This window comes from Anser cygnoides, chromosome 31, assembly GCF_040182565.1.
Source record: "Anser cygnoides isolate HZ-2024a breed goose chromosome 31, Taihu_goose_T2T_genome, whole genome shotgun sequence".
Lineage (NCBI taxonomy): Eukaryota > Metazoa > Chordata > Aves > Anseriformes > Anatidae > Anser > Anser cygnoides.
This window is the reverse complement of record NC_089903.1, coordinates 1,907,123-1,934,125: the sequence shown is the minus strand read 5'-3', so window position 1 is coordinate 1,934,125 and position 27,003 is coordinate 1,907,123. Positions and strand designations below refer to the sequence as shown.

The following is a 27,003-nucleotide window of genomic DNA, read 5'->3' as shown; positions in this document are numbered from 1 at the left end:
CTTTGAGGAGGGCTTGGTAGGGAACACCTTGAGTGGCTCTTGACATGCTGAATTGGTCATGGGGTCACTCCTCCTAAGTGGGAACTGCCCACTTGCTGGCCTTTGTCAACAGGAAAATGCCAAGCAAGCAGGGTTCCCATAAAAAGAACATTATAAACTTTTGGAAAGTAAAAAGAAAGCCTTCTTTTTTTTCTTTTTCTTTTTTTTTTTTTGTCCCTTTTGTTAGTTTTTTGTTCTTTTATAAGATGGGTAGTATTGAAATTTTAGTAAGTGGCACTTTCATTACTTTCTACATCCTCTTTTTTTTTTTTTTTTTTTTCCTCTGTGTTGACAGGGTAGAGACAGAAAGGTTTGTCGTGTTCTTTGGGTAAGTGCGGTGAACTGTTTTCTGTCCTCAGTGAATCAATGCTTTGTTTTAGAAGTGGTTGGTTTGGACAGAAACTGTCTTTATCATTTCTTTCCCCCCCAAGAATCACGTCTCTGCATCTCTTCAGACAACGCATGCTTCCCCTTTGGTGTTTCGTTTGATGGCATGGGGTTCTTGCTTGAAGGCATTTCTTTATGTAGGATCTGTGAATGATGAAAGTTATGAATGCATGGCTCAGTGTTTGATATTTGAGTGTTTCATGGAATAATGAATTAATTGTTTTAAACTGCTACAAATACAGTTTGCCCCAACTAAATGGCTGAACTGATTAGAGTTACAGAGTAATTTTCTCTAGTCAAAGACAAGGAAAGTTATCTTGATTTAGACTAACATGCATATAATTTATATAACACAGGTTATTTTTTCTACCGACTTTTTTTTTTTTTTAAACATGTAACAAACATGAGCACGTTACTCTATTAAATAGGTATTACCTATTTTGCATCCTGTACCCTGTCCTGTAGACTGTGCTACAACAATGCTAAGTTGTTTTTGTGTGTGTAGGTTCCAGTTACTTAAAACGTGCTTCTGGACACAGTTCTGGGCCTGATTTCAAAAACTGGATATAATAGATCACATTTCTTCATGAAATAGTGTTTGATAAAGTCTAGGTTGTAGCACAGTGAAAGCACAAAAATATGTACAGTATGCAGGACCACGATTTCATTGAAAAATACAATACTGACAGGAAACGTGAAAGATGCAAAGGAATCTAAGTACCTAAAACTACATGTAATAAATCATATGCAGACCATCAATCTGAAGGTGTATTCTTGATGCATCCTGCAATAGTGCTTCTCTGGAATTTTTAATATAAGAAATTTAAAATGATGAAAATTACTGCTTCTGAGGAAAGGCAAGCAAGTAATATGCAAGGTTCATTACTGTTATCAGATACTGCCCATTCCTGTCACAGAGTACGATCAAGATGGTGTAGGAGAAGCCCAGAGAGAGAAATCCTTTACTGAGAGGAATCTGAAGTATGCGTATTTGGTCAACGTACTTCATTCTTGCACCATTCAGCATGTGCTTTAAAGGAGTAATGAGAAAGGGGAATGAGTCTGAGCTACTGAGAGCAGGTCCAACATTTTGTAGAGTCAGACAGGGATCCTACAGGTAGTCTCCACATCTACAGAAGGCAGGCTAACACAGAGCTGAGGATGAAATCCATGGTATCGAGGGTCAAATTTCTGCCTCTTTATGTCAGTAGTAAACTTTGACAAACAAAGCAATAATGGAAATTTATGCTTTTCAGTGTAATCTCAGCATAGGTGATTTTGGAATTTCCTTTATACCTTGATCCAAGTACAAAGTAGTTCTGAATTTAACTAACTTTTTTTTTTTTTTTTCCTGGCACTATTCTGTTTCTTTTCCTGTGTGTTGTGTGCATGTGTTATCAAAAACAGACAAACAAACAACAGAGTTACTAGCTATAAAAAGCTAATCAGAAACAAACAAACAAAAAGTTACTTCAGAGGCAATTATTTATTTTATTTATTTATTTATTTATTTTTTACGAATGGATAAAACATTCTGATGTTGTATCATTCTTAACTTGTTTTAATCCTTGTAGGTAACTGTTGGCTTTCATAATTTATTCATAAAATTTGTCAATATCCTGATCTCCTCTGTATGGATTTGCTAAACAGAGTTGCAACTTGAAAAAAACCTCTTACCTTCCTTTCTCAGGGTCAGTGTGGAAAATCAGATACTGAAATACGGGTTTACTACTTGTGAAATTACAATTTTGGAAAACGATGATCCTGGAGGAGTGTTCGAATTTTCTTCCTCTTCCAGAGGTCCCTACAGCATCAAGGTAGCTATCCGAGTAACGTCACTTAAACATTACAGACGACTTAGTTCTAACAGAGTGCTAGAAAAAGATTAATTTTATTTTTTTGCAGGAAGGGGAGTCTGTTGAGCTGCAGATTGTTCGCACTAGAGGAAGCCTCATCAGACAGTTTCTGCGCTACACTGTAGAACCAAGAGATAATAATGAGTTTTATGGAAGCACAGGAATTCTGGAGTTTAAGCCTGGTGAAAGAGAGATCATAATTACTCTACTGACAAGGATGGATGGGATTCCAGAGGTAAGAATTAATATTTTTCTCTCTTTAAATTGCATTCACATACATATTTGTTTGTCACTTACTAAAATATAGATGGTTTCACCTGTAAATACCAGCAATTTTTCTGTAACATTTGAAGGCTTTCTTTTTCTTAAGTGTGAGAAATAGATAGAGGAGGAGTGACTGAAAGGCCTATAAGATAGTCAAGCACCATATGAAAGCACTTTATATCAATACAAATCAGGTCTTGTCAGTCTTGCCTGAATATTCATTTCTCTGATATCTCTATTGTTTTGTAATCCCAGAAATCTGCACAATTTGAGGCATGTGTCTGTTGCTTTTCTCTTTGCTTTCTGCTTTTCTGTAGCTTGTTCCCTTTCCTGTGCATCAGCCATCCTGGATTCCATCAGGAAGTTTGCAAGGGTTTGATTTTACCACATTTATGTTAACATAAATTTTAGCTGCTGTGATTCAGCATTTTTTGCTGCCTTTACATGCACATTCCTATGCTGTATTTTGCATAAGCAGTTAGTTGTGTTTGTCTGATCCTGCTAATGAGCTGATCTAGGAGTAAGATGTCAGAAAGCCAGCTTTACAAAACATAAAGGTTTTAGGAAGGTTAATAATCTTTTTGTAGGGCCAGGTGGTCATCAGTCATGGATTGAAGGAGGGATGGAGGACCATATGATGAGGAAATCAGGGGATCACAGCAACTCCAACTTCAATTGCATAGGCTGCTGTAGAAATTCAGGTTTCTTTTCCCTACATACTCCAAAGAAAGGAGACATAAGAAGTCTGAACTCCACTACAGAAGCCAGGAACATAAGTTAATCTAGTAAAACTTAGGCACTAAAACAGCGGGTTATTTAATAGTTCCATTCCCAGTTTTTACTAGTTCATCAGCAGGCTGAGATAAAAGTATTTCCCTGCTTACAGCAGTATTATTAGACTAGGTAAGTCATCCTGCTGAAATGCTCAGGCAAAAACATACGAATTGTAGTGTCAGGACTAAAAAATAAGGAGGTCCTTTTATACTCTTCTATCTCCAAGAGTGGCCAAAAGCCACATACATGAGCAGGACATATATAATCACTTTCCTCCAGAATGCCATCCCAGCCTCCAATGGTGGGCAGTCCAAGGATGTCTGGAGTAATGGATGGTATCTTTGGGTGCCTTCAGATTTTCTTTCTGTTAATTGAAGCAGTTACGCTTTGAACGCAGGTAAGGTTTTAGCATCCATGACATTCTGTAGTACTGAACACCATTGTTTAATTGAATTGTATGTGAAGAACCAGTTCATGTGTGTTTCTTTACTGCTAACCACCAGCCAGTTTCACTGAGTTCTCCCCAGTGTAGAGTAATGCTGTTTTCTAGATAGATAAATGCAATATTTTTTTCTAATGTTCTCTGATACTTTTTTGAAAGTACCATGTCCCATTAGATTAATAAAGCCAGTTGATCAATTCTTTCTAAATTAGCATGCTGTCCATGGTTTAAAAATCTTTGCTTTACCTGTTACAAAGCCAGGAATCTTAAGAAGTCTTGGAGGAAAGAAAATTTACATTTCAGAGTGTGTTACAAACATTACTTGTGAAATTATGCGATTCTAAATTAAGTACACAAAATAAGTCCTTGCTTATAATAATAATAGACTTTTGGAGAAACTGATGCTTTTAGAGATAGAAAGTTCTAACAATTTCCTTTATTTGATAGCATTATACAAACGTTTATTGCATGTAGAATGTGTGTGATTTCATTTTAAGTTTGTATCCCTTTCTGCCTGATGGGGGACTGTGGACTATAGACCATTTTGTTTTTGATGTGGATGTTGAATATGTATTTTTGTTCTGACTGAGTTTCCCTCTTCTAGCTGGATGAGCTATATTCTGTGGTACTTAGTGGCTACAGTGAAATGCCAGGCAAGTTGGGGAATGCCACAATGGTCAATATAACCATTTTGAAGAATGATGATCCGCATGGTATCATTCAGTTTCTACCTTACGAACTAACAGTAACAATAAGTGAAAGCAAAGGAGAAGTCATCCATACCGGTAATTCCTTTTTATTAGAGTTACTTCTTTATCTGCTGTCTGCTTCTGCAAGTCTTATTTTCCCTGTTCTAGGATAACAGAAGTCTAGGAGACTTCTTACTAAAATCTCCACTCAGGACTTTACAGATTGGTACAATGCCAAGCAAGATGAGCAGCGGAGAGTGAAGTGGAGAAGTATGGGTGTGGAAAAACAGAGGGATTAACTGAGTAAAAAGGATTGCTAGAGAATTTTCCAGACAGGAGGGATGGAGTACTGATGTATGTGCAAAGTGCAACGTGGAGGTAGTAGCTCTGTTTGTGGAGAATGAAGAATGGGGTGTTATATAAGAGAAACATAGAGTTAAATCTTCCTATGGGTGATTTTAATTGATCTATTCAGTTATCAATTACTTTTACAGGCAAGAATTAACATGTGAAATTAAAGCAGTTTGCACTGCTTTAGTAATCTGTCTTTGTGTGTCCTTTTCTGTAGCACTCCAACATGTTACTGGTTTCATAAGAAGTGAAATTGGTTATTATTGTATTTCCTTTTTCTCAGTTTCAGATGTTTCAGATGTTCCTTTTTGATTTCTGTTGCTCTGAATATGCACACTGACTCTGTTTATGTTTTTTAGCTGTTTACAGAGTTGTAAGAAATCAAGGAAACTATGGAAATGTTAGTGTGTCTTGGGTTGTTGATCCAGCATGTACCAATGACGTCTATCCAGAGCAAGGGACTATTTTATTTGATAATCTGGAGTTTTCAAAAAATATCACCATTTACTCACTGCCAGATGAGGTAAACACTTTTACAGTGTTTTGGGGTGAGAATATGGGACAAAGAGTAAGTACTAAAACATTAGAGTATAAGGAGAAAAAAGGAATGTGTGTTTCTCAAGAGCCTAATAACTTGTAGGAAATATCAAAATACTTGGGTAGAACTGAGATAATGTCTGCAAATCATAGAGAAATTTCAGAAGCTGTGCATACCTCTAAACAAAAAAGGTAGAAGCTGAGAGTAATTGTACTGTGGTAAAGTTATAGGAAAGTTTGACTGAAACTCGTATCTTGATAACTGGAATCCTAATTTCAATCCTAATCCTATATGCTGATAAATTTGAAGTAATATAAGAAAGATTACACCTAATGATAAATAAATAAAGCTGTAAAAAAAACTACATGTATCAGAAACATAAAACTGGAAGGTAACTTTTGGGTCATCTGTGCAAGATAAAGAGGAAGGGACTTACTTACAAAAACTGTAGATGGATGATAATTTCTGTATAACTGTATGAATTATCATCCCTCTTGAGACACATAAGGACTGACAAATAAAAACAACACTCAGAAATCTCTGGCTTATTAATCCCCCTAACTTTTCATTTTAAATTCTTCAGTGTTTTGTATGCTAGAAATTAATGTCTTAATACTTTCAGGTGCCTGAAGAGGAGGAAGTATTCACCATCAGTTTATTCAATGCTACCGGTGGAGCCAGGCTGGGCAATGTAACCACTGCAATTTTACAAATAACAAAGAATGATGATCCCATTTATTTTGCAGGTTAGATATTATTGTTTATAAATGTGGAATACATACACTACCTAAAACGGACTTTTTTCACAAACCAGATCATTGCGAAATCGTAATCCCAAAAGAGCAAGTGGAAAAGCTCCCCAAACTTTTTTTTTTTTTTGTATTTAATTTATATTTGTTTCCTTCAGAACCTTCCCATTTTTTTGTGTGTGTCATTTTTCTCTTTGTTGATGTTGAGATCAGTTAGGAGGCAAGGTACAAAATATTCTCTCGTACCTGAATTATTTCCTACCTTTATCACATACATCTTATTGTTTCATTGAAGAGGAAGATCCTACTAGAGAGAATTAAGAAAACAGAGCAAATGCAAGCAACTCAGGCTTGAACTCAGACAGATTTGTTGCTTTTGTATTTTCAGAACCTGTGACAGTGAGTGTTCAAGAAGGAAGTGTTGCAAACTTTACAGTCCTAAGGAATGGATCTGCTGATGTCGCTGTTGTTGTCCAGTATATTACTGTTAATGGAGATGCAACAGCTGAAGAGGGAGACTTTGTTCCCAGTGGAAAGAACAGTGTCATTTTGTTTGATGTTGGAGAAAGGGAGCAGAATTTATCTGTGTATATCAACGATGATGATACCCCTGAAACTGATGAAACATTTTATATTATCCTTTTCAATTCTACAGGTAAGTCTTCCTTTTTTTTTTTTTTTTTTTTGCTGGCAATTTCTTAGTATCTTGGTCTTATCATAAAGCAATATTTAAATGCCAAGAATTATACGAATAATGTTTGCTTCAAGATTTTTATACAATAAATGCATACTGTGTTTGAATTTTCATCCTTAATTATTTTATTGGAAACAAAAATCAAATGATAGAGTTGATACTTTGCCTGCAAAAACAACTGGAGTGAAAGTCCCTTTTCAAATATAAATGCTCCAAATTAGATGGACTTCAATACAAAAACACAAAGCAAAAAAAAAAAAAACAAAATTTAGTACCCAACAGTCTTAGGAAAAGAGGTATTCTTTTAGTTATTTTTTTCATGCTCCAGAGTGTATTACAAAACTACATGATTTTTGTAAAAACAAACAGAACTGCCATATTTTGGAGGAAGGGTATGTAATTGCTCTATTTTATTAGTAGCGAAAAGTATGCATACATTTTTTTCACTCTGAGACTATAGTTTTAAAAGGCTTAATTTGCAGAAAAATATATGTCACAATTTACCCAGGGGACCACCTCTAAAGAAAGGATTTATTACCTTAGAAATAACGTATTTTTGTTTATTTATTTATTTTTCAAAGTTTACACTTAAAAAGGAATGACCAAAATTATTCAGCCCATTCCTCACGTTTTTGAAATACATATCTTTTAGAATAAATTATCACTGTTATGTAATATACATGAGAAAATAAAAGTGAAGTATAAGAAATTCATAATTTTTCCAGAGCCCTAAGTATTTAATAAAGACCCTCCCCACACCTAGCTCCAACAAAACTCATGGTGTTGTGGGAGAGTCATTTGCAATTGTGTTATCAAATTTTAATTTACTGCCCTTCATTTTTTACTGTTCTCTAGTTGAGAGGTAATAACAGGCTCTGAATCTGCTGCAAATCTTTGCAATGCAAAGCAAAGCTGTATTGAATCAGCCATTGAAACCTGAGGGGCTGTAATTTAATAAAGCAAAGAAAGATGATGGCAATTAACCATCAGACTATACCTTCAGATTGTGTGACACGTTCTCAAAGTAAAATACCTACCAGGTATTCAATTCAAGATTAGGAAACCTAAAATTAGATTTCTTCATCTGTAAGCACGCTAAGCATCTTAGTTCTCATTACAGTCTCTGATGGTCTTAGTCTTTAGCAGTCGATAAGACTGAAGTGATTGAGGTCATGCTACAGTGGACACCCTGCGGCTGGCCTGTGAGTTTCTCACAAGGCAGCATTGATCTTGAGTTGAATCCTTCCCTGAACATTGGTAGCAGGCAGCCAGAGGTTGACAGGGAAAGCAGTAATTTGAGTATAAGGCAGCTAAGCTATTTCCCAAGGTCGGCTGGTATTCACTGTAGTACCCAGGTCTCTTATAAAATATCAGACTAGGGAAAGGATTAGACAAAACCATTCTTCTTCCTTCATAAGTTTTCTCTTTTGTTGTCTCTTTCTACTTTAATAACTTTCTTCAGGATCTACTGGTAGCTCCCAATACTACCCCATTGGGAACATATCATGGCTTTTCTCCTAGCACATGGGGAATGGGTATCCATAGCCTCCTTTTTCCTCTAAAATGAGCATCATATAGTTTTACAGCCATTCTAGAATCACTAAGAATAAAGAATATTTCTATACATATTCCTGAAAGCAAAAGTTGGTTTTCTTTCTATGATTGGTTACATACAGTGGCCTTGACTGTTCTGAAATTTTTTTGGGGACTGTTGTTCCTGAGAGAAAATACAAATAGAGGTATATGAAGTTAGAGGAATAAGCACATTGTTTAACGTGGAACAAAATTTAGTCGGACACTTTCAAAGAAGCCAAAAAATGGGGTGGGTGTGGACACATTATGTTCATCTATGGACAATGCAATGGAGTTAGAATTAACATCCCTTAATATTTACCTGTACTAATATGCACACTGAAATCCTGCTAGCTTCCCATCTACATAATAAGAATCTTATGTTTCTTCCTTTTAGATATTCTTTGATATGGGAGTGAATAAACTCTTAGACATTGCTCATAGCTTGTATTTAGTTTAAATGCAATACTTTTCTTCTAGGTCTAAAGAAGGTCGGGGCTCTCTGAATACCTTACTCTTTTATTCTGTACCTCTGAATATCTTATTCTTTTGACTTGTCCAGATGATCAAACAGAAAATGTTACCTCACATAACAACTACATGCAAGGATACTGTGTAGTAAGAATCACATCTTCTCAGTTCATGTCATTTTTCCTGAAAATCTTACGTCTTGCTCTCTGGATGGTACACTACTTAAATACTTTTACTCTGATTTGCCTGCTGCTGAATACCTCAAATTCTGTTTTTCACTGACTTTTATAATTGTCCTTTTCTTTGTATAAAAGCAATTGTAGTGAGTAGAAAACATAATTGGATTTAGAGTTACCTACATTTCTGATTCCAATTTTAATAATAATAATTGTCCTCTTTTTTAGGAGATACAGTTATCTTTAAGGCTGGAATGGCAACAGTTATTATTGAAGCAAATGATGATCCTAATGGAATTTTCTCTTTGGAACCTTTAGAGAAGCCAGTTGAAGAAGGCAAAAGTAACATTTTTTGGTAAGTAACGTTTAAAGAATATCTTTGCACTCTTTTGGAACTGGTGTATGTGGTACTTTATAAATAGCACTTTGATTAAATCAAATGCACAAGTGTGCATTGATAGAAGTGCACTATAGAAAAACAGTTTTACAAAATTTTGGATTAAATGATTTGTAATGTGTTGAAGACATCACCTGTAATACTATGGAGTACACAGTAAATATTAAAAAGTGCACAGAAGCTCATGTTGAAATGTAACTAAATAAGACTTCAGCATTGATGTTCTGTTATAATCTCAGGAACCTGTAGATACAGAAAAATCTGAATGATTGAGCACAATATAACCTAGGCTGACAGAAAAAGAAAAAAAACCACTCAACAAATAGCTAAATAAAACTGTGTGGCACTAGGTGGCTTTTTGTACCCATCTTTGAAATTTTCAACTGCAAACTACTGTATTCTTTCTTTCTGTTTTTGTATTTTTTTTTTCTTTTATCTGTTAATTACAGATTGAAATCTATACTTAAAGTCCGGATGTGACACTCTTCATTAGTCTGACCTTTGAAAGTATTTTCCTTTGTGCCACCATGATATATTGAAGAATTAGCAGGGTTAAAAATTGAATGCACTTGGCATCTCGCCTTGTTACATTCATTTCATAAATTTACTATGGGGTTTTAATTGGATGAAAAAATGATTTTTCGTTAAGAAATCTTGAGACAGGCTGTAAAGAGAAGTTAGGTCACAATAAATGCGATAGTGCAAATAGTTAGGGAAGAGGTTCTTCTTGCATTTAAAAAATCATCCTTTTTTTTTTGTCTGTTTGTTTTAAAGCCTTGAAGCAGATGCTTATGGCTGTGAATTGGTTCTTTATGCTTGTGTCAATACATCTGAAATATGAATAGTCTCAAGAAAAGAGGATATTAAGTTCATTGTGTGTTTGTTGTTGTGCTGTTCACTGTTTTGGGCTTTGTTGTTTTTTTGTCCTTTATAGTCTAATCTGCAGGATAATTTTTGTGGATTTGGTGGTGTTAAGAATATTGTTTTGATGTAAACATGCTTATATACAGGTGCTTTATGGAATTATAGGATACCAAGATCTCCAACATCTGAGGAACCTGCTCAGTCATCATTGATAAAATATATTTACTAGGGATCTGTCTCTTCCATACTGTCACTACTTTGACAGTTGTGTAGCATATAAAAAAGTGGTCAAAGTAGCATGTAACCAAACCACCGAAAACACAGAGGTTTTAATGAGGTAATTGGAGTTAGTGCAGCAGCGCTACACAGCTGGGATAGAGCACCCTGGTTAACGCCACAGAAGAAAAACCTTTGGAAGCAGAAACAACGTAAATGTGTTGCTGTGGCTGGACTAGTTTAGCTGAACTAATTCTTCAACCTGATATAATCTATTTATAAGGCATTTTATGTCACCGTGCAAACCGACAGAAGCAAACTTCCTGTATGTAAGCGCACTCTTAATAAAGGCACTGTATGGGTCACTTTTTATTTGTAGTGCCTTTTTGAAATTAGTGTAATTGTGTTAGCAGATAGTTACCAAAAAAAAAAAAATCTTTTCATTTACTACGTTCTTAATCACAAATAACAGTAGATTTCTGAAAGCCGTAGAATGTAATTCTAATTTAATACAAGTGTAAGAAAAAGTTTAAGTAGACTTGATGACTGAAAGGAGAAACGTTTGTGGTTAAATGTAGATGATTCTCTTTCCTGTCTAAGAGTGTCCAAGTATATTAATTTTTAATGTTAACTTTCTGAACTATTATGCATTCATATTTATTATTATAAATTGGAATTACAAGACACAGTGATGTGTAGCTTCACAGTAGTATTCTGCATGGACCTGCGTATGCTACTTCTGTTTTCTAAAGTACGTATTCCGGGAGTAGAATTGTACTGCAAAAGTGGTTGCCTTTAAAAGGAAGGCTTCATGGAACAGTTGTAGTATATTAGTATTTTACTTTATATTACATAGTATATTACTTCTTACTGTAAGGAAGATTACAGTAAAAGGAGTCTCCACATTTTCCTTTTCTACTCAACGCTGATGCATGCCTGCCAGGACTCTCATTCTTTCTGTATCACTGAACAGGATTTTGAGACACAGAGGACACTTCGGCAATGTTTCTTTGACCTGGCAGTTGTTTGATAATAACTCTGCACTGAAGCCAGGAGAAGAATTCTATGAAACTTATGGGACTGTGTGCTTCATGGATGGTGAAAGGTCGAAGTCAATAACACTACGTGCCATTTCAGATAGAATTCCTGAATTCAATGAATTTTACATTCTAAAGTTGGTGAATGCTTCAGGTATTGTCTTCCATATCACCATTTCCTTCATATCTGGTAGAAAAGAGTTATGTTTAATCAATCAAAAAGAAACCAACACTAGAAAGAGCATTGCTTTGAATCATGTCTTGATATCCTATGCTTTTCTGGTAAGGTTTTAGGTCTTATTTTTCATTTAATCTTGATTTCCATATATAGAGAGTTACTCAGTTCCCGAATTACTGTTAAACACATTTTGGTGATCTGAACTTTAAAAGGGATGCCTCTTGGTTTTTGAAATTAAACTTCTTAAAGTTCAGAAGTTTCATTTCAAAAACCAAGAGTTCTGAATTTCAGATACATAGATCTCCATGCACAAAATATAAAACAAAGATACTAACAAAGAAATAACAAAGGTATTAAAGGTTATGTGTGTCTACCATAATAGAGGTTGCTTTTTTGTTTGTTTGTTTCCCTAGAGGAGGTAAAATACTTGTAGTTACCACTTCACATGACTTAAATTACAACTTTAAATTGCTACTGGACACATTTCCTAATCTGGATTAATTCCACTTTAGTACTATTCATGGTCTTCTGTGCTCTGATACAAGTGAAAATGTGTGTTGGCCTTTCCTGTAAGTGAAGTCCATACGGATGTACAAAAGATTTCCTGCTTATAACAGGTAGATCACTGTACACTTTGAACACGGAGATTCTCCATTCACAACATGATCTTCATATCATGAATTCTTACTGTGCAAAGATAGATGACTAACACCAGGACTGGGCAGCAGTTTTAACACACAACTGGTTACTGTTTCTGCAAGGTGTATGTACTTCTGTATCAGAGGCAACAGGCAAGATTTTGCCATTCTCTATTCCTGTAAGTCTTTGAGCAATACAAGAATTGAATTTGGCCCCCATGCTTATCAAACGAATCAAAGGTAACCTACCTTATTGGCTAATTAAGAAAAGATGGACCTTGTCATGTTTCACCTGAAAGACATCTGTGTGTTTTACAGCTGAAAAATAGCATGTGGGTTTGTTTTCTACTGAAATTACATCAGCACAGTGTTTTAAGAATAATACAATTAACCTATGTAATTTTCAAGTTAGATCATTTGCTATAAGTCCAGAGGATCTTAAAGGAGGGTTTGAGGTTTTTTTAGAAACTTGTTTTATTAAAAAAAAAAAAAGTACTTTGAAACTTTTTTCTGAGTGTGTTGTTTAATCATTAACTTTTACTCTAACTTCTATTACGCAGGTGGGTCTCCTGGTCCTGGTGGTCAGTTATCTGAAACCAGTCCTACTGTAACTGTCATGATCCCTTTCAATGATGACCCTTTTGGAGTGTTTGTTATAGATCCAGAGAGCCAGGACAGAGAGATAGTGGAAGATACTCTTTCTGAAGATGACCTTTCCTATATTACGGACTTCACCATCTGGAGACAGCGAGGCACCTTTGGTGTTGTCCGACTAGGTTGGGAAATACTGTCTAGTACCTTCCAAGCTGGACTGCCATCAATGGTAGATTTCTTGTTGCTTGGATCATTCCCAAGCTCAGTACAATCACAGCCCCACATGAGGCGCCATCACAGTGGAACAGACGCTCTGTATTTCAGTGGAAAAGAGGATGCATTTGGCATTATCGGTCCTGAATACCCATAACAATGGAAATAATGCAGTAACCAATTTTACATTTTCAGCTTGGTTAATTCCTAATGTCAGTACAGATGGCTATATAGTTGAAAAGGATAACGATAATGGGACTTTATATTATGGTGTGAAAATTCAGACAAATGATTCTCATGTTTCTGTAGTGCTTCATTATACAGCATTAGGGTCCAATATGACATACATGGCTAAAACATCAGTCATGAAATACCTGGATGAGAATACTTGGCTTCACGTTCTGATTACTCTGGATGAAAGTATAATTGAATTTTACGTTGATGGAATTCTAGTTCTGGGAGGAATGAAGAGTCTAAAAGGAGAAGCAATTCTTGATGGTGAGCCTTTGCTATTTTTCTCCATATATAAAGCTCTGAAATGCATAGTCTAGCCACTTCAAAGGTGGAAGAAATACACTGAAATGATTATATCTGTTAAGTTAATTGAAAGGAATGGATAAGAATTCTTTGAGGATTTTCAGAAAGCCTATGGAAATTGTGTGAATGTTCTAAAAAATTCAAACTGCTGCGATGTTGAGTGAGAGTAGAGGACTATTAATTGTATGGTGTACTATTTTATTTCTGCTTTTAAAATTCCAGGTTGAAGTTTAAGAAATCAAATTTTCCATTTGTAAAAAGAATAGTACTTCTGCAATTAGTAATTTCCATCACACTTGCAGTACTGTAGCTAAGCTGAGAGGCTGAGAGGGTTTTTTTTTTTCCCTCCCTCGGTTTCTAGAACAAATATATGTGAAATGCAATTATGCTTTTATTGCTAGAAGGATATGTCTGTGCTGTAAATTTTCTTTATTAGTGGGGATGGCGTGTGTCTGGGGATAATGCAATAGTAAGGCAAGTATGTCATCTCTCTCCGTTGAATGTTGGGTAATACACAGTGGTGTGCATAGCAGCCCAGTTTTTCTCAGCATCCTCCACTTTGTGCCCTGGGACTTTTATCAGTTCCTGTGGTTGCTCATCTCTACAACTGCCACTCAGTGTCATATGTATGACAATACACTGAAGAGCACAGCTTTTTTTGTTTGTTTGTTTTCTTTCGTTTTCTGAAAGGCAACTGAAAACAGCTGATGTGTGTGTTTTAGCACAAGAGCATAGCATGGCACAGAATAGGATAGAGTAGGAATGAATATGAGGCAGCTGTGATCCTATAGTTTGGAGACAGAGAAATATAAATGCTGTTGTAAAAAGAGTTTGGAATTTGCATGGAATTACAGTGTGGTGGATGAAATGGATGTCCAGAAGGGTTAATGCAGTAATCATGAGTATCATCAGAATGGATCAGCTGCCCTAGCAGAGGGAAACAAAGTAGGATTTGTTCAGCAAAACAAGGGCTAAAAGGGGTTGCAGTTCTGCTCTGAAAATCTGTGGAGGAAAGAGGGAGCCTCAAGTCTCTAAGACTTATAAAAATGAGGGATGATGATAATGTGCTGCTAGAACTAATAGGATGAAAAACTTGGACAGCATAGGATGGAATTGTTTGGCCTGTGAGGACTTACCTGTAACATTGAGATGAGGCTCAAGGAACCTCCTGATTTTGGATCTCAAGATCAATATGATTCCTCATCCAGGGACAATGAACAGTTTACCATTGGTTTTTAAGAAAAACAGGTAGTCAGTTGCTGACTGTTTCATACAAATACAATAACATGAGAAAAAATTATAATTTCCTTCTCAGGTCCAGGAATAGTAAGAATTGGAGCAGGAATCAACGGCAGCAGTAGGTACACAGGGTTAATGCAGGATGTAAGGCTTTATGAGCGTAAGTTGACACGAGCAGAGATCTATGAACTTCATGCAACTCCTGCAAAAAGTGATGTCCACCCTGTCTCTGGGTATTTGGAGTATTGGCAAGGAGAGACCAATAAATCATTCATCGTGTCTGCAAAGGATGACAAAGAGGAAGAAGGAGAAGAATTATTCATACTAAAGCTCATTTCTGTGCGTGGTGGAGCTCGAATTTCACAAGAAAACACCACAGCAAGATTAAGAATACAGAAAAGTGATAATGCTAATGGTTTATTTGGCTTCACTGGAGCATGTATCCCTGAGGTAAGGTGGTCATAATGGAAATTGTAGGTGATATTTCAGGCACAGAAAGCTAAATGGCAGGACCAAGTGACCTGAACAAACCCTAGATTTTGCAGTGTTTGCTTTTGTGGTTAAGCAAAGTTTTCCTAGGATTTGGAGATGCATATGTTCTGTTAATACAACCTCAGTTCCACTGGGATTTACTATATAATTTTAAAAAACTAAAGAAAAAAATGGTTAAGAAAATTTAGTTTACTATATAAACTGAAGACTAAGGCTTAATTTTTTTTTTCTAGAAAAATATTTTACCTTCACTTCTGTTACATTTGAGTTACCAGTTAAAATGTAAGATTTAATTCTCTGGTTTTTTTTTGAGAATGGATTATTGCAAAGATTTTTATTTTAGTTTTCTGTGTCACATGATGTGTTTGAGATAATTTTACTAGAGATCATGCAATGACAAAGTGTTATGGATTTTTCCACCTTCATTTGCTGTCATAAACTAAGTTATAATTTGCATATGTTTGATGTCAGTTGGTTGATTTAGTAGTGGTTTTTTTTGTTGTTTTAGTTTTAACAGATGAAATCTTTTTTCAGTGGTATCCATTCTATATGCAGAGTGTAAACTTGCTACTTTTTGAGGAGGCTTGAAATAAACATAAATCATTCTTTACTTCTTTAATCAATTATAAGGGGGAATAACATGATAGCTATCTCTACTGGTATTGGATTATTTTGTGGAAAAAAAAATTTAATATAGTTTTCATTTGGGAACTCTTATGAGCTTTAATTACATTCTTTTTTAATCAAAGTGCTTATGATGTTTTTAAAATAACTGTCTTGCCTGAGTGATACTAGTTTTCAGTTTGGTTCAGTTTGCTTATTGTGTGCCTACCATATGCTATGATAATAGATTCCTTCAGGTTCAAGTACCTCTGATACGCTGTGATGCCACAGATCATCAGCCAACCATGAAGAAAAAAAATAATTATATGGCACGGTAATTGTTTTGCACCTATCATATGTCCATTTCACCAGGGAAGTATTAGAGCTCTTAGTGGTGATGCAGGAACACAGCATTTTTTTACCAGTAGTTTAACTGTGCATATCTGTCTACTAGGCAGCTGAAGTCACACACAGTATCTATGCTTTCTTACAAAGCAGCCCTGAAATTTATCTAATGCATAAGAAAGCTTTAACCTTTCCAATAACTTTCAGATAAAATTATTTTCTATGTTAATTTTATGAACGTTATTTTCTAAAATAGAAGGTCAGTACCAATTAAAGCTTCATTCCAGAGATGTGAAGTTGTCGCTGCAGAAGTCATGTTATCTGTGAAGATACGGAATTGTAAGGAGGACAGTAGAAGAGAAAAATCTGTTTTTCTGAATGATGATGGTATAGTTTATTTCTATCCATAGTGTGTCTGGTTAGAGAAAGTGCTGATCCAAATCTTTCTTTAAATTATTGCTAAGGAAAATTACAATATTGACGTTATTATAAAGCAATAGTTTCATTTGCTTTCGACAGGTACATTTCAAGCATATCGATTCTGTCTCTGACGCATAGTTTTAGGAAAGGGGTTGTGTCCAGGACGAACTGCAGTGTATTGTTATTTGTTACCTTAATAGTCCTCAGGGAGGCATCAGACTTTTGCAGATTCCACTAGGATTGTTCTGATTGGCATCAAGGTCAGTTTCAGCTTCCTAACACTCCAAAAGAGCTGAAAGTAACATGACAGCAATTTTTTACTTGAACATTTGTCTGGCATTAAATATTTTCGTGTTATTTAATGAAATTGCCTTGATTTACTTTGACAGTAATAAACGTTCCAAATTTTTGCTTTCTTCCAGACTGCTGATGAAGGTTCCACTATATCCTGTGTTGTGGAGCGTACAAGGGGAGCCCTAGACTATGTGTATATAAAGTACATTATCTCACAGGTTGATTCCACTGGCATTAATTACTCTGTTACCGATTTTTCTAATAGCAGTGGCACTATCACATTCGTTCCTTGGCAGAGATCAGAGGTAAACCCTACCTTCCTATTAACAATTCATCCTGTCCTTTACAAACCTCCTGGAAAATACCTTCTGAGGGTGCTTGGCTGGTTTGCATACTAGAGAGTGTTTACTTCACATGGCTTTTCTTCTTATTATTTTTTATTTTGTTATTTTATGTTGTTATTTTTTTGTTATATATATATTTTCTTTCTTTCTTTTTTTCCATCCCTGACAACAAGAAAGTGTTATTTGTAGCTCTGTGTATATGTCAGTTCAAAAGTCACCATGTGTGCATGTACATATTAGATATATGTACATATACATAAAAAATATTAACTGTATTTATGTGTATGTGTACATATACTTTAAAAAGTGTAGATAGTCCATGTACTTTCGAAATTGGAAAATGATCAGGTTTGATCTGAGTGTTGTAACTCAAATTTATGTCCACAACAATTAAATAGGCAATAGTAAGATTCATTGCTGTTCTTGCACTCAAGGCTATCCAGGTTCTGTCTCCTTTTAAATTCAAAATCAGAAACAGGAGATTAAAGGTGTTCTTGTAACAATAGCTGTTTTTGAGTCTCCCTGAAATGATTACTGTCTGCTTTAATCTATTCCTCTGCATAAAGTGTGCGAGCAACTGGAACATAAGGAAATTATTCAATATTCTGGCCTTAGAGACACCTGAAATTGGTAATCAGAATTGCATCTCTGAGTTGGGGGAGAGAAAGAGAAATGATACATAAGGGAAGCTTTAGCTGCTTCTGAGAAAGCTTTCTAAAAGTCTTACGAAATTCCTTATCTGAATTAGTTTAAAAAAAAAAGAAAAAGAAAAAAGAAATACCAGGATACCAGGATACACTGAAGAGTAGGAATTCAAAGCTACAGAGGCCCACAATTAAAAAATTATGTGGGCAGACTGGAGGTCCAAAAGAGGGCCAGAAAGATGATCAAAGAGCTGGAGAACCTGTCCTCTAAGGAAAGACTCAAGGGGTTAGATCTTTTCACCCTTTAGAAGGGGACTTTGATCCCATTATTACAGTACCTAAAGGGCAGCTCCAGAGTTGACAGAGGCTCTCTCTTCTCAAGAAACCACAGGAGAAGACAGAGGGCAAAGAGTACAAAGATAGAGTGGGAGAGGTTTTGTCTTGAAATTTTTTACAACTACTGGAACGACTTCCTTAGGGACAGGGTCGGGTTGTCCCGACCTCAGCATCTGGGCCAGGGCAATCCCAAGCACAAACACAGGCTGGGCAGAGAAAGCACTGAGAGCACCCCTTGGGGGGGGAAGGACCTGGGCGTGGTGGTTGATGAGAAGCTCGACATGAGCCGGCAATGTGTGCTTGCAGCCCAGAAAGCCACCCGTACCCTGGGCTGCACCAACAGCAGCGTGGGCAGCAGGGCGAGGGAGGGGGCGAAGGAGGAAATTCTTCCCTCAGAGGGCGGTGAGGCCCAGGCCCAGGCTGCCCAGAGGAGCTGCGGCTGCCCCATCCCTGGCAGAGCCCAAGGCCAGGCTGGATGGGGCTGAGGGCAGCCTGGGCTGGGGGGAGGTGTCCCTGCCCATGGCAGGGGGTGGCGCTGGGTGGGCTTTAAGGTCCCTTCCAGCCCAAACCAATGTATGGTTCTATGGTAGAATTCCCATCACCAGGGGTGCTTAAGATGCAGTTGAACATGGTGCTGGATTATTTCATCTATTTTTTTTTTTTCCATGAAACATTGAACTTCATCTTTTGATGTCCCATCCAACGTGGGCTGTCCTATGATTAAAATTCTGTGGTAATAAACAGCGTGTGCTAGAAATAGAAATAAAAATAATCTGTTTCAATGAATTCAATCCTGATGTACAGCACAGAATTGTTAAATTTATTTGAAGAAGTGGTGCGGGACCACAGTACTGTAGAAACAACATACACTTTCTATTATTGTTTGTATAATAAGGATGAATTGTGAGTAGAAAATACCATCCTCAGTTTCACTTATATCAGGCTGCAGAAGTCAATGTGGACTCAAATTCGCTGAAGTCATTTGCAGGGATCCCAGTGACTTCACTAGAACTGTGAATCTGGATAATGTGATGACTGGCAAAAGCGTGTGGTATCTGAAAATAGTTCATTCATGTTATAATAGTTTGTTCATTCAGCTTTATTTCTCTGTGAAATGATATTACTGCATTTCATACAATCATATATAGCAGAAATTTCCAAAGCTTTTCTAGCATGGCAACATAGACGAGGCCCACATTACTCTATCTAGTGGCAGAAAATGGCTGATGTAGGCTCTTGCTACACAGCTTACTGGTCCAATTTACTGCATACATACAGAGGAGCTAATGTGCATGGCTCTAAGAAACGGGCTGGTAGCAAGCTGCTCTTCAGGTGGGATATCCAGGTGGGACTTTCAACTGACATTTGTAATCTACTCATTACCATGCCTCTAAATATGATCAGCTACTTAAATGTTTTCTATATGTTTGTCCGACCATATCGAAACATAAAGAAAGATGGAATTTTCTGAAGTGAATGTGTTAGCGTGTTTAGAGCAAGGTTATGTTAGTAAATCGTATGATCTGCAGGTCAAAGTGTCAGGTGGTATAATAAGCTCAATTTATTTGCTCTCTAAATTGGATTAATCACTGTAATGTCTCTTCATAAGCATAATTTCAAAAAGATTTTAAAATTTATCAGATATTTCATGTTCAGTACATGGAAATTAAACTCTGCTTTTGTGAAGATATACAAAACCAACCAAACAAGTATTTATTATCACTTATTTATGTAGTTTGAAACAATTCAGAAAATATGCCTTCCATTTCCAGTAGCTTGGAAGCATTGTTTTTGGAAAGCATATTCTAGACATAAAATGTTATCTTAGAAATTAGTTGAATTTATGTGGAGAGCAAAAATAGTGTCCTTTGCTTTCAGAACTATACAGCAGATACAGCTGACTGACTAATCAAAGAATGTTGCATGGTTTGATTTCTCCATGATTTGGTCCTTCTCTAGGTGTTAAATTTGCATGTTATTGATGATGACATTCCGGAGTTAAATGAATATTTCCGTGTGACATTAGTCTCTGCAGTGTCTGGAGATGGGAAACTAGGTTCAACTCCTACCAGTGGAGCAAGTATAGATCCAGAAAAGGAAACTACTGATATCAGCATCAAAGCCAGTGACCACCCATACGGTAACAATGATGGGAATTATACAGCTTTGTTTCAGATTATTGTGTAGTTCTTTCCAGTCAGATGAAAACTTTGCTTGGTTGTAATAGTTGAGGAAGCAATCTCATATATTCCACTTTATCTAACTTGAATTAATTCATTGTTTATATACATGAATGAATACTGAATTAGTTTTCTTTTATAATTTTACAAAAAGGCCTCAAATCTTCCCTGCCCAAACAAGCAATGATTCTCTTGTGAGGGCAAATAAAGGCTCTGCATGTAGTTGATCCTGTCCAGGTTTTTCATCAAATGAGAATTCCTGACAATGAGAGTCATTTCTCCATATGTCTTGTACCAGTAAATACGCAAAACCGTGGCCTGTGAGGCTCTTTTGGGAAGAGAAGGTTTTATTATTGTGCTGTGCCTTTTATCAAGACTGACAAGAATATCAGTGAGAGAGGGTAAGGCACACAGCACATCTCTGGAAATAGTGTGATTGAGGCTTAAGGGTATACTGGTATATGTGGTTTTTAATTTCAGAACCATCACAAGATATGTTATCAATCACTTTATTTAAATTGTTTATCATCTTTAAAATTTGTTATGAAAAGCCATGTAAGTAGTAATTCTTGTCTTCCAGGTCTGCTCCAGTTCTCTGTGGGGCCACCTCCTCAGCCAGGTGATAAAATGATTCTTCCAGCCTCTTCTGTGCCCCATATTACTATTAAAGAAGAAGCTGGACACGTCAGATTACTGGTAGTTCGTGCACAAGGCCTTCTTGGAACAGTTCTGGTGGAATACAGAACAGTGCCAGTCACAGCTTTCAGTCCCAAAGATTATCAGGTATGGCAACTGCCAAGGTGGTATAATTGTTTTGGAATTAATTAGAGTTATTTATCGTGGAGATAGCTTTCAGTTTGACTGCTCTAGCCCAGCTATGATTCTTTCACAGAAAGACTACTTTACAAGGTGATGTGGCAAATGGATATGTAATATTCACTTAAAAATATACATCATGTGACTTCTCCATTCTTTTCTCTGCAGTAAGTTGCATTGTCTAGGAAAAGCCTCTGGTTTTGAACTTTTTTTTTTTTTCTTAACAGAGTTTTCAGTGTAGCAATTTGTGAGTTTTGCTGTTGTTACAGACCATATTATTCAAGTGCATGTACAGGTTAACATTATGCTTGTACATACTGGGATTTGTATATGCCTAGCAAAATAACCTGCATGTATCTGCACTTGCTTGTCCAACTGATCATTTGTGCAGAAAAATAAGAAAAATGTACATGAATGCAGATGCTCACCAGTATGTCAACTTAGATGTCTTCTTCTTTTTTTTTTTCTTTTGTAAAACAGATTTTTCAGATTTTTTTTTAAAGCTTAAGTGAGGAAAAGTAGATGTTTTGAAAAAGACAAAATGAAGGTTCTGTTTCTTTTTTTTATATGGATGAAAACATTAGACTTGAACAAAAATATGAAGAGCTCTTATATTGCAGGCTGTTGTGGGTACACTGGAATTTCAGCCAGGAGAAAGATACAAGTACATTACTGTTAACATCACTGATAATACTATTCCTGAATTAGAAAAAACGTTTAAAGTGGAGCTGTTGAACCCAGAGGGAGGAGGTAAGGCACATATATCAGTCCCTTAGTTGTATTTTCATGACCTCTACTCGTTCATAAAAATCTTGTCTTTCTTGGCATTATTTTCTATGTTATTTCTGAAAACAAACAAAAAGCACCTCTACATCCCCACCCCCATACAGCTGTCTTTTTTCGTAGGGAAGAACTGTTCCTCAGTTCTTTTCTTAATCCTTGGTGGAAACAACCAGATCCCATAGCAAGTATATTATTACCATGTATTAGGGAAAGTGTATCACTGCCATCTGTTAGGTCATCTAAAGGCAATTGCTGCTTTTCACTTTGTATAACTTCATGGTTGGTAATGAGAACTAAAATAATGCAAAAATATATTAGCAATATGTTGCATTTCAAAAATATGGAATATTTATAAAATATTTAAGGCTAAACAGTCAAAGTGTTGTGTTTTTGTTTGTTTGTTTTGGTTTTTTTTTGTTTTGTTTTGTTTTTTCTTCCACATGAGTGAAATCAGAAGAACTGCAATACATAGGTCAAATGGATTATAGCAGTAATAGGCTGTGGATGTTGAGGGCCATAGGGAGTTTGCTGAGCTGTAGCTGCAGAGGTAGCTCGTAGATAACTGTCTGTAAGAACAAGACAAACACTTGAAAGAATTATTGGTTTGAAGGGCTAGTCTGAAGGGACGGCAAAGCATAGTGGTGCTGCCACATAAACCCCTGAATACCTTACAGATTTTTTTTTCCATTTGAGAAAAATTTTAACGGAGATTGTAAAGCTTGTTGGAGGGAAAAGTAATTAGAAACACTGACAGCCATAAATTGATTTTTTTTTTTTAAACTGATGTTATTTTTTTAAACAATTCAGAAATTGCAAGTGTGGTCCCTTCTGGGAGGATGTATCAGATTTCCTTGAATTAATCCAGCTCTCTGCTATGATTGTATGTGTCTATGGTGCAACATGGTCTCAGTGATTCTTTTGGTAAAGTCTTGAGACTTTTCACGTATTTTGTCTTTTTGGTTGAATAGTTGTTTTGTTAAAAGGAGTCAAACTTTTCTCTTTCAAATTGTTGTGACAGAAAATTTACAACTAACTTTAGTAATCCAGTAACTATATAGCCTTTTTAAAATGAGCCTTCTTTTTGGCCTTTCCAACACAAACACAAAGCTTATGAAGTCCCCATTAGTTAAGTTTTCTGCAGATTTTCCCAACATTTTCACTTTGTGAGAAAATATTAGAATAAGGAGCTTGAGGGACTTTATCGTCTCCCCTACCTTTTTTTTTTTTTTTTTTTTTCAATTTAGATTCCTCCATGACAAGCCTCAGTTAGGAGTGAGAAAGGGGAAATACAAAATGGGGACACAAAGAGGGAAAGAGAGGAAAGATAAACTATGTGCATGTGTTTTCTTTCATTCTGACTTCCCATTGCTATTTCCAATGTCATAAATTAAGTAAGAGGTGGCATATGTAAATATTTCAGTCTTTATTAGAACTCCTGTACACTTTCAGAAGCAAAGTTGATACCTTCCTAGAGTGCTTCCCTCTTTTTTTCCTGTTGTCCAGAATAGTTTAAATTTCTCTTTGCTTGCGCTCTGATTTATAAATGTATATATGTGTATATATCTGTATGTCTGTCATCTTAAAGTTGCTGAGCTCTTTAGAAATGATGGCAGTGGTAGTGGTGATGGGAACATGGATTTCTTCCTTCCAACTGTCCATCAGCATGGTAAGCATTTTGGATTAATCTTTATTTCTTTATGCTAACTGTAATATCCCTCATGAACTACACTACTGACACAGTTTATCATAGTGTTATTTTGCTTGTGGTTTGAGATATATCATAGAGTCCTGTCAAAACATTCTTTCCCATTTTAAAAAAGGCTTAATTTCAACAACAGTCAATACTAACCGTAATACAGAAAATAACAGCTTCTCTATCTTCAAAGCTGTATTTTTATAGAACACAATGTAGTTATTCCAGAAGTAGTTAGAAAAATTAGCTTTGTTTGTAAATTTTGTAAAATTTTCTGGAGAGCAAAGAGGAGAGAAACTTTTTAAATTTAAGGTAATTTAAAAATTACCTGACTGTGTGTTTTGATACTTTCTTTTGCCACTTGCTTTATGCTTTGATCTCTGCATCTCAAAAATACTCTTAATAAAAAGTGGTGTTAGCTCTTTTTTTTCTAAAAGAATGCTTTGATTATTTTTCATTTTTGAAGTCTATTTTTGTCACAACATACAGAAAACAAAGATAATTTAATCTTGAGAAAATTAAAAACATACAATATGCAGAAATAAGATGAAAACAAAAGCACCTACTATGAGGGAAACGCTAATGATGGCGGATTTTGAATTAAACCCTAGAGACCTGAAAATATTGTGTTAGCACCCATTATCGAAATCAAATAATTTATTCCACAGTGACAGCCTGATTTTCTGTTTTATTTGAAAATACAAAGGAGTTCAGTTTGAACCTGAGAGTAAGTCTGTGGTTTAACCACTTTTTGGAACTTCCTGGGAAGTGTTGTTTCCTCTTCTGTGTTTCCAGATTTTTTTTAAAATGCCAGGCTCTTTCTCTTTCTAAGCAGCAAGTTATCTCACACAAGATGATCATTATAGTAGTAGAATTTCCTGGACTAGCTTTTTCTTTGTTCCAGCTTCAGTTAAAATAGTACCTGCTTTTGTCCTGTCTGCACTGCTTACACTGTGTTTTACCACGTAACTCTCCCCTACCCTAAATTCTAGTTCATTTTCCTTAATTAGACAAGTAATTTTATTTTTGATCCTCTCTTAAAATATTTGCATTTTATATGTTGCTTTGGAGTGTTGTTCCATAGAAGGGCTGCCAGGACTGCATTATTGAAAGTGAGTTCCTTATCCATGTGGATAATTATTCCACATTTAAAACAAAAAAAAAACACACCACAAAATGCAAAACAGCAGAAATATTCCAGTTATGCTTTTCTGTGTGCTTTTTGTAACAAACTTCCTTAGCTTTTAAGAAAAGATGGTATAAAAAAATAACTCATTTTGGCACTTGCACTTACAGCCAGCTTGGGAATTGCATCCCACATCGTTGTGACTATTGAGGCTTCTGATGATGCTCATGGCGTCTTTGAGTTCAGTACTGAGTCACTCTCGGTAAATGGAACTGAGCCTGAAGATGGAGATAGCAATATTATGTTGCAGGTTAGAAAGTTTTGGGTCTCATATTGCTATGCAATCCTCTTTTATGTCTATTTTACAGAGCATTCTGCAATATTTTTATAATAGGTCTACAGCATTTTAACTTAACTTTATCATGTACATTTGTCTTGACATTTTATACTTCACTTTCTAAAGTGTATCTTTCAGCTTAAAACTAAAATGTTTTATATAAGTTTAAATTTACTTCTACTTGTTTACATTTGAGGTATGAATATTTTAAAGTAAGTGCTGATGACACAACAAATACAGCAAAGCTAAGATGATAAAGATTACACTGTTTTTAAAATTAGTTTATTTTTAACTCATCATGTCAATGACTTTGCACTGTATATAATGGAGGGGCTGGATTGTGTGCAGCTTGCAGTTGGCAATGACATGCTTAAGATCCTCCGGGTAAGGATTAAGGGACATGGAAATAAGTTATAACAATAAGATGAAGTTGTTGTGGGAGTCTGCTATAGACCACCCAGCCAGGAGGACAACATTGCCAAATTATTCTATAATGAACTAAGGGATATCTCTAGGTCATCTGCCCTTGTCCCTGTGGGTGACTTCAACTTCCCAGATGTTAGCTGGGAATACCATACAGCCAATACAAACAGGTACTGGAAATTCCTGAGGCACGTTAACAATAACTTGTTGGTACAGTTACTCTGGAAGCTGACTAAGAAAGGTGCCCTCCAGATTTGTTGCTTGTAAACAGTGAGGGTCTTGTGGGTGAAGTGGTGATTGGAGGCTGTCCTGGCCATAGTGACCATGAGATGGCTGAGTTTAAAATCTTTGGTAATAGGAGGAAAACTGCCAGCAAAAGTTCAGCCCTAGCTATGGAGACAGCAGACTTCAGACGACTCAGTGAACTAGTTTGTGAGGTCCCCTTGGAACCTGCTTTTGAAGGTATTGGAGTCCATCAGTGCTGGTTAGTTAAGTAACACCTCTTAAGAGCACAGGAACAGGCAATTCCAAAGAGTCAGAAGTTGAGCAAGCTGGGCAGAAGGCCAGCTTGGCTGAGCAGGGATCTTATTCTAGAATTTAGGCGAAAAAGGAAAATCTGTGGGCATTGGAAGCAAGGTCAGTTGAACAAGGACTACAGAGGTGATGTTCACTCAGAGTTGAAGCTGGCCAGTACTGTGGGGACAACAAAAAGTGCTTTTTTTAAAGTATGCTAACAGCAAAAGGAGGAGCAGAGAAAACATTGATCCATTACTTGTTGAGGTTGGTAACCTCACAAATAAGTACGCCAATAAAGCAGAGGTTAATGCCTTCTTTGCCTCTGTCTTTAACACCAATGATGGGCTCGGGGACACCCAAAGCTCTGAATTTCAGGACTGTGATGATGATAAACTCCCAGCCAACTTTGAACTTGTGCAGGATTTGCTGCTCCAGCTGGATGCATATAAGTCTATGGGGTCCAGTGGGATTAATCCCAAAGTACAGAAAGAGCTGGCTGATGTCATTGCAAGACCTCTCTCAATAATTTTTCAATAGTCTTGGAGTCTGGAGAGGTCACAGTTGACTGGAATTAAGTTAAACGAGGAAGTGCTGGATTCTGCACCTGGCAAGGGGCAATGCTGGCTGTACGGACAGGCCTGGGGACAAGAGGCTGAAGAGCAGCCCCATGGAAAGGGATCTGGGGGTTTTGCTTGACAGCAAGAGAAATATGAACCAGCAGTGTGCCTTAGCAGCC

General features: G+C 36.3%; 1 protein-coding gene across 1 annotated transcript in view; it reads left to right on the top strand.

Annotated features, from left to right (window-relative positions):
* Window positions 1-27,003, top strand: part of LOC125180597 (adhesion G-protein coupled receptor V1) — a 248,473-nt gene that overhangs the window by 24,010 nt on the left and 197,460 nt on the right. The window contains 18 exon segments of the mRNA XM_066985287.1: window positions 335-367; window positions 2,117-2,243; window positions 2,332-2,517; window positions 4,367-4,547; window positions 5,162-5,325; window positions 5,963-6,086; window positions 6,478-6,744; window positions 9,231-9,357; window positions 11,453-11,670; window positions 12,893-13,293; window positions 13,295-13,637; window positions 14,992-15,365; window positions 17,198-17,374; window positions 20,353-20,533; window positions 21,154-21,356; window positions 22,010-22,139; window positions 23,758-23,838; window positions 25,162-25,301. Coding sequence (XP_066841388.1) covers window positions 335-367; window positions 2,117-2,243; window positions 2,332-2,517; window positions 4,367-4,547; window positions 5,162-5,325; window positions 5,963-6,086; window positions 6,478-6,744; window positions 9,231-9,357; window positions 11,453-11,670; window positions 12,893-13,293; window positions 13,295-13,637; window positions 14,992-15,365; window positions 17,198-17,374; window positions 20,353-20,533; window positions 21,154-21,356; window positions 22,010-22,139; window positions 23,758-23,838; window positions 25,162-25,301 — 3,457 coding nt within the window.